At 41.3% G+C, this 8,836-nt stretch overlaps 1 protein-coding gene across 1 annotated transcript; it reads right to left on the bottom strand.

The window, feature by feature from the left end:
* Nucleotides 1-1,026: 1,026 nt before the first annotated feature.
* LOC133462735 (G-protein coupled receptor 135) lies at nt 1,027-8,836 on the bottom strand. Its single transcript, XM_061744139.1, has 3 exons — nt 8,730-8,836; nt 3,286-3,735; nt 1,027-1,888 (listed from the first exon to the last, which is right to left on the bottom strand). Exons 1-3 carry the CDS (start codon nt 8,834-8,836, stop codon nt 1,027-1,029), a joined length of 1,419 nt encoding a protein of 472 aa, XP_061600123.1.

Raw genomic sequence — 8,836 nt, 5'->3', positions numbered from 1 at the left:
ACAGTTACCAAGAACCAGTGGTCCATGGACATTAATATTTGGTACAGTTACCAAGAACCAGTGGTCCATGGACATTAATATTTGGTACAGTTACCAAGAACCAGTGGTCCATGGACATTAATATTTGGACACCAATCCAGTTTCCTGATATTTATATGTACTTAATTTCTACGCCGGGGAAATACACGAAGCAAAGCTTGAAGGCTTACAAAAGTCTTGACGCTTGGTCCGACTTCAAGGCAGGATTTGTTGTAGAAATTAAAGTGATGAGGACACCGAACTTTATGATTTGACCGTTTAATGTTAGCTACCCAAAAATCCAACATTACCTGATACAAAATGGGAACCACAAATCAACGTTTCGGTGTCTGGAATCCAGTTGTTTCTGTGAATTGCAGCGATCCATTTGTCTCTCTTAAGCTTATTTGTCGGAAGTCTGTAAAACGATAACTCCGATTTCTTGCTAAATCAATGAGATTTACCAAGCCTGAAAGTTTTTGCGCGTATTGTGATTGCGTCTGTATTTAATACGTTTGAAAGGAAGGTGCTAATCTGCTGCTGCCGTTATTGTGGCAAGGAGGCGACATCCAAAATCAAAGAATACGCAGAGAGAGAGTCTTTATTCTGCTGCATGCTATTTTAAAAATGGTTGCACAAGTTTTATTAAAGGCCACTTTTTCTTTAGTTCTCCGCCTTATATCTTGCCACCTTCTCTTATTGTGCCCCCCTCCACTCGCCCACAAGCAGGCCAAGCCTTTGTGCCAAACTTTGTTTGTTTTTTTTGTTTTTTATTGATTACTTACTTTTTCAGTGCACACGCAATTTAGTACTCTTTATTGAGGATCTTAGTAAATCGGGCCCTCAGTCTTTCTGCAACTCAGTCTTTCTGACAGTCAGTGGGCGTAACCCGCTGTGAAGTTGCATCTGTGACGTCATGCGCATTCGCTCTATTCGACCTTCGTGATCTGAAAACCTCAGAGAGGGCAAAGACGTGCTCCCCCCCCGATGTGGAGATGTGGTATACTCTCACAGACTGGTGTCGGCTGTCTTCGTTTTGACGGCGCCGGCAGCGCCGGGCGGCGCGGCCGTGTCCGGCTGGGCGTCCCTGCAGAAGAACACCGCCGGGTTCCTGCAGGCCCACATGGCCACCTCTCCCCCCCCTCCCGCTTTCCCGGGGCTCGAACTAGAGAGCCGACTGTCGTTCGCCCCCGCTCGGCTCACGTAGCGGTCCCTGATCGCCTCCGCCGGTTTCCGACGCGCCTCCCGGTTCTGGCCGGACAGGTAGGCGGCGACGTTCCTGGTCCGGTAGCCCTCCTCTCTGCTGCGCCCCAGCAGCACGGAGATGTTGGGGTTCCTCAGGGCGTAGATCAGAGGGTTGACGGCCCCGTTGGCCCAGGCCAGCCACGTGGCCGCCGCGTCCGCGGCCGGGTCGAACCCGTAATCTCCGATCGCCGCCACCAACCCCATCAGACAATACGGCCCCCGGCAGAAGACTACGAACACGATCATGACGAGCACGGTGGTGGCCGTCCGCATCTCGCCGTAGAAGCGTGGCAGGTGGGCGTACGTGGTGACTGGCCGCACCCTTGTCTCTGAGAGCCGCACCGTCTTGCAGATGTTGTAATGGCAGAAGCACATGAGGGAGAAGGGCAGCAGGAAACACACCACGATGAGGGAAACGCTGTAGGCCGCCCCCGTGCTGGACGTCCCCGGGTGGAACACGTACGTGCAGCGGTGGAAACTTCGTTTGTGGGCGTTTGCGGGCGCCTGGACCAGCAGGTACCAGGGCAGGGAGAACGCCGCCGCCGTCAGCCACACCCCCGTCAGCAGCCGAGCCGCCTGCCGGCGGTCGATTTTGGCCCGCGGCTGCCTGACGATGGCGTAGTACCTGTCGAAGGAGATCAGAGTCTTGGTGAGGGTGGAGACGATGGAAAAAAACAAGTTAGTTAGTTAGTTAGTTAGTTAGTTAGTTAGTTAGTTAGTTAGTTAGTTAGTTAGTCTTTATTTCGGTCAACTACAAGCATAAAAATCAATTAAAGCTGCAAGCAGCGATGAACGGGCCCTTGTGCACGTTCAGGCTGCAGTGGAAGCTTGTATGACTTGGTGTAGATTCTTCAGGCCTGGACATTTAGCGGATGAAACCACCCACGACTCTCTATACCAAACCTTTCAAAAGTTATGGCAGAGGGGGGCACGTGGCAGAGGGTTCGATTCCCGCCGGGGACGCTGTGAGTGCTGAAGTGCGTGTTAGTTCTCCCATGACTTCAGCGCCCACACCCTGGGTGGGGTTGGAGAAAGGATCTTTCTGTGTGGAGTTTGCATGTTCTCCCCGTGTTCCCCTGGGTAGCTAATGTTCTCTACTCTCACAAAAACATGCACACAGTCCTGGGCTATACATGCCCCCTCTGGCCAACCGGGGAACAGATGGGGTGGGGAGGATCCGACCGGAATAACGTGATCCTTCCACGCGCTACGTCCGGCCGGAGAAACCCCACCCTGTCTGGTTAAAAGATGCGGCCTGCTCACTCCTCAGGTTAAGGAGGAGACCTGAGCTCAGTGCAGGGCCCTCCCGGGGTTGGTAGAGGATGGCAATGCCCAGGACTGTCACTTAGGTGGTACGGGGTGGTAAAAATGGGAAAAAACCGGGATAAAAAAAAAAGAAAAAAAAAAAAACGTTATAGCAAAAAAGTAGGAGCTCTCAAATATGGACCAATCAGATGAAGGGGGCGCTTTTTTGTGTCTATCGTCGCCACGGTAACGCTTTTGACTGAGAAAAATAAAGTAACGCCGTCGCAGGATTGAGACGCACATTTTGATGTATAACACACCTAGGTGCACGTTACGGTTCGGGCAAACACACGGCCGAAGAAATGGCATAAATTTCGCCAAAATTACACGATTAATTAAAAATGGCCGACTTCCTGTTCGGTTTCGGCCATGGCGCCAAGAGACTTTTCTTTAAGTTGCGACATGATACAGGTGTGTACCGATTTTCAAACAAACGTGAAGACGGAGGTTTTAAAAATCTCCACTTTGGCCGGAGTTTTCAGAAATGATGGTTTTTGGAGACTTTGAGCTTCGTTTTCGTGTAAACGAATGGCCAAAATGCATGAAAACACCACTGTTTTTGCTACGTGTAAACGGGCTAAAGTTTTTAAGAAGTTTAGAGAAGTTTAAAGACGAACATTTTAAAGAAGTTTAAAATTCAGCCACACCCCCGTCAGCAGCCGAGCCGCCTGCCCACGGTCGGTTTTGGCCCGCGGCTGCCTGACGATGGCGTAGTACCTGTCGAAGGAGATCAGAGTCATGGTGAGGGTGGAGACGATCCCAAAGCAGGTGTTGAAGAAGCCGTTGGCGACGCAGAAAGCATCGCCAAACGTCCACCACGCCCCGTCCTTGCCGAAGAGCATGACGAAGGAGAAGGGCAGGCACAGGACGGCCGCGAGGAAGTCGGAGAGCGACAGCGACGCGACGAAGGCGTTGGTCACCGTTCGGAGCCGTCTGTGCTTGACGATGACGACGACCACGGCCGAGTTACCCAGACTGGAGAGGAGGAAGATGGAGAGCAGCACCAGAGCCTGAACCGCGACCAGAACTCCCCGCAGAGCGGAGTCGCCGTCGGCGGCGCTCAGAGCCGGCGCTGCCGAGGCCCGGTGAACGTCCACGCTGCTGCCTGGAGGCCGTCTGAGCGCTGAAAGGTTTGCTGTAGGTCGAACGGAGCTGGCAGAGACCAAGCTGGTCACACACACACACACACACACACACACACACACACACACACCCACGCACGCACGCACGCACGCACGCACGCACGCACGCACGCACGCACGCACGCACACACACACACACACACACACACACACACACACACACACACACACACACAACCAGATTAGATACATGTTCTACTAAAGATATAAACCCTTTGATAAAAATATATGCTTAAAATGTACACTGATACAAATATTCTGCTTAATCTACTTAAAAAAAATAGGCCAACTTTTTGCATGAAATTATTATGTAGATCAAGAAAGACTAGTCTTTGTATAAACTACTTAATTTTATGTATGTAAATAATACATTTTGCAAGTACAGTCAACTTGCGTTAAGTTTACTTTATTTATCAAAATTAAGTTGACTTTACTTGCAAATGAATTTTGTACATACTAAAAATTAAGGGGTTTATACAAAGACTAGTCTTTCTAGCACCAGGAATTGTCATTTCTTGTACTATGCATCCGTGCTCCGAGCGAGACGGTCTGATGCATCCCAAACCTGGAAACACAGTAGGTAAGACATTGGCGATGACTGACGGTGAAAACTGTAACTTTTTATCAAAGGGCGTCGCCGTGAGAGAGAAGCAAATTTCGGTGTCTCGCCATGAGCATAAAAGTTGTTCTAACTTGCACATACTTTGTCCAATTTGACCCAAAATCTGTGCATTTAATCAGGCTTCCATTCTGAACAAGTGGATATGAAAGTGGACCATGAACTCCATAGCGCCACCTTTTGGTCAGTTATACATTTTTCATTTCATTGGATCGTTCATCCAATCACAATGAAATCCACACATGTTATTGTCGTAAGGGTCCTTATTGACTGTGTCGTGTCTCGTGGTCATAACTTTGAATGGGAACTCTGGATTTCTGGTAAAATAATCATTAAAATTCACTGGTTTGTCTTAGGATAATGAAAGCAGGACAGCAATGGTATAACAATATACCTGAATAACTATATAAGAGTAGATATGCTATATATACATTGGTTCATATTTACCTCATATTATATACATAAAAATGACTATAAATCTATATATCAACATATCTACATTAGGGGTGTAACAATATATCGTGCCACGAAATTTCGCGATACAAAAACTTCACAATACGTGTCGTTGAGGTGACAACCTGTATCGCGATATTGGGTTATTAATATTAATCTATTGTGTTGACTAGTAACGACCACGCCTCGACCCGTGGACCAAAATCTTCCTCCGCTCAGAAGAAACTAGTCCCGTTTTGAGCTCTGAACCTTTACTTATGTAAGGCTGGTGTAGAGTTAAGCCTTACCTTATTAAATTAAACCTTTTACTGATGTAAGGCTGGTGTAGAGTTAAGCCTTACCTTATTAAATTAAACCTTTTACTGATGTAAGGCTGGTGTAGAGTTAAGCCTTACCTTATTAAATTAAACCTTTTACTGATGTAAGGCTGGTGTAGAGTTAAGCCTTACCTTATTAAATTAAACCTTTTACTGATGTAAGGCTGGTGTAGAGTTAAGCCTTACCTTATTAAATTAAACCTTTTACTGATGTAAGGCTGGTGTAGAGTTAAGCCTTACCTTATTAAATTAAACCTTTTACTGATGTAAGTCTGGTGTAGAGTTAAGCCTTACCTTATTAAATTAAACCTTTTTGGGGTGGTGAGTAGGATAAACACGGGGAAACTTCTGCTGAGTTCCAGTGTACTTTAATGTCCCTCAACAGTGTAGGATTTTAGAACATCAACACAGCACCTAGTGCCGTACTGTGGCGTATCACTCCGCCCAATCTAAAACAGATTAATCACTACAGATAAACTGACTAGTGTCATTATAGTCCCTGATTTACAGAATATAAAGAATAGATTTATAAAATAATGAAATAACCTTCTTAACAAAAATAAATCTCCTCTTACACTTATAAGGTGAGCATGAATCAATCTGTTTTATGATGTAAAATTGTATGTATTTATTTACTTTTATTTATTTAATTTTAGTTGTTAAAATTCTGGAAAGGAAAAAAGTCAAATCATACATGAGAGAAACTATTCAGTTTGTGTCTAAATATTTGTACTTGTCTGAAACTGAAGATCATAATACAAACCTGACATTTACTTTTAGTTCAGTTTGTGGAAAATGGTTGGCCTGGCTTTCTCTTTAAAACTTAAAGTTATAAAGAATTACAAACTGTAACAATAGGACAAACGCACAGCATTGTTTTGTATCTTGTGTCTTTCAAATAAAAGACAATTTTTTCCAGTCATATGTTCCTCATTCAAGGTTGTTAAAAAAATACTGCTATAATATCGTATCGTTATCGTGACCTCAATATCGTGTATCGTACCGTATCGTGAGATTACTGTACCGTTACACCCCTATTAATTACTGGTTAATTACTGGTTACTTATTGGTTAATTACTGGTTACTTACTGGTTACTTACTGGTTACTTATTGGTTAATTACTGGTTACTTATTGGTTACTTATTGGTTAATTACTGGTTACTTACTGGTTACTTACTGGTTACTTATTGGTTAATTACTGGTTACTTATTGGTTACTTACTGGTTACTTATTGGTTACTTATTGGTTACTTACTGGTTACTTACTGGTTACTTATTGGTTAATTACTGGTTACTTATTGGTTACTTATTGGTTAATTACTGGTTACTTACTGGTTACTTACTGGTTACTTATTGGTTAATTACTGGTTACTTATTGGTTACTTACTGGTTACTTATTGGTTACTTACTGGTTACTTATTGGTTACTTATTGGTTAATTACTGGTTACTTATTGGTTACTTATTGGTTAATTACTGGTTACTTACTGGTTACTTATTGGTTACTTACTGGTTACTTATTGGTTACTTACTGGTTACTTATTGGTTACTTATTGGTTACTTATTGGTTACTTATTGGTTAATTACTGGTTAATTACTGGTTACTTATTGGTTACTTATTGGTTAATTACTGGTTAATTACTGGTAAATTACTGGTTACTTATTGGTTACTTATTGGTTACTTATTGGTTACTTACTGGTTACTTACTGGTTACTTACTGGTTACTTACTGGTTACTTATTGGTTACTTATTGGTTACTTATTGGTTACTTATTGGTTAATTACTGGTTACTTACTGGTTACTTATTGGTTACTTATTGGTTACTTATTGGTTAATTATTGGTTACTTATTGGTTAATTACTGGTTACTTACTGGTTACTTATTGGTTACTTATTGGTTACTTATTGGTTACTTATTGGTTAATTACTGGTTAATTACTGGTTACTTATTGGTTACATATTGGTTAATTACTGGTTACTTATTGGTTACTTATTGGTTAATTACTGGTTACTTATTGGTTACTTATTGGTTAATTACTGGTTACTTATTGGTTACTTATTGGTTAATTACTGGTTACTTACTGGTTACTTATTGGTTACTTATTGGTTACTTATTGGTTAATTACTGGTTACTTATTGGTTACTTATTGGTTAATTACTGGTTACTTACTGGTTACTTATTGGTTACTTATTGGTTACATATTGGTTAATTACGGGTTACTTATTGGTTACTTATTGGTTAATTACTGGTTACTTATTGGTTACTTATTGGTTAATTACTGGTTACTTATTGGTTACTTATTGGTTACTTACTGGTTACTTACTGGTTACTTATTGGTTACTTATTGGTTACTTATTGGTTACTTATTGGTTAATTATTGGTTACTTATTGGTTAATTACTGGTTACTTACTGGTTACTTATTGGTTACTTATTGGTTACTTATTGGTTACTTATTGGTTAATTACTGGTTAATTACTGGTTACTTATTGGTTACATATTGGTTAATTACTGGTTACTTATTGGTTACTTATTGGTTAATTACTGGTTACTTATTGGTTACTTATTGGTTAATTACTGGTTACTTACTGGTTACTTATTGGTTACTTATTGGTTACTTACTGGTTACTTATTGGTTACTTATTGGTTACTTATTGGTTACTTATTGGTTACTTACTGGTTACTTATTGGTTACTTACTGGTTACTTATTGGTTACTTATTGGTTACTTACTGGTTACTTATTGGTTACTTATTGGTTACTTATTGGTTACTTATTGGTTACTTACTGGTTACTTATTGGTTAATTACTGGTTACTTATTGGTTAATTACTGGTTAATTACTGGTTACTTATTGGTTACTTATTGGTTACTTACTGGTTACTTACTGGTTAATTACTGGTTACTTATTGGTTAATTACTGGTTAATTACTGGTTACTTACTGGTTACTTATTGGTTACTTATTGGTTACTTACTGGTTACTTACTGGTTAATTACTGGTTACTTATTGGTTAATTACTGGTTAATTACTGGTTACTTACTGGTTACTTATTGGTTACTTATTGGTTACTTACTGGTTACTTATTGGTTACTTATTGGTTACTTATTGGTTACTTACTGGTTACTTATTGGTTACTTATTGGTTACTTACTGGTTACTTATTGGTTACTTACTGGTTACTTACTGGTTACTTATTGGTTACTTATTGGTTACTTATTGGTTACTTATTGGTTACTTACTGGTTACTTATTGGTTACTAACTGGTTACTTATTGGTTACTTACTGGTTACTTATTGGTTACTTATTGGTTACTTATTGGTTACTTATTGGTTACTTACTGGTTACTTATTGGTTAATTGCTGGTTACTTATTGGTTACTTATTGGTTACTTATTGGTTATAAAAAAAACTGTATTGTTTTGTATTTTGTGTCTTTCAAATAAAAGACAAATTTTTCCAGTCATATGTTCCTCATTCAAGGTTGTTAAAAAAATACTGCTATAATATCGTATCGTATCGTTATCGTGACCTCAGTATCGTGTATCGTATCGTATCGTGAGATTAGTGTATCGTTACACCCCATATCTACATATAACTATAAATCAGTATATATGAACGGGTGGGTGAACGTGTTACCTCGGCAGCTCAGGTGAGACGGTGCTCAGGTGGGAGAAGCTCAGATCTGACCAGTCAGCTGTGTTGCTGCTGCTGCTCTGCAGCCCCGAGTTTACCGCCGGATCCAT

This window comes from Cololabis saira, chromosome 16 (genome assembly GCF_033807715.1).
Source record: "Cololabis saira isolate AMF1-May2022 chromosome 16, fColSai1.1, whole genome shotgun sequence".
In the NCBI taxonomy this organism is placed as follows: Eukaryota; Metazoa; Chordata; class Actinopteri; order Beloniformes; family Belonidae; genus Cololabis; species Cololabis saira.
The sequence above is the reverse complement of the archived record's forward strand: the minus strand, read 5'-3'. Positions and strand labels throughout refer to the sequence as shown.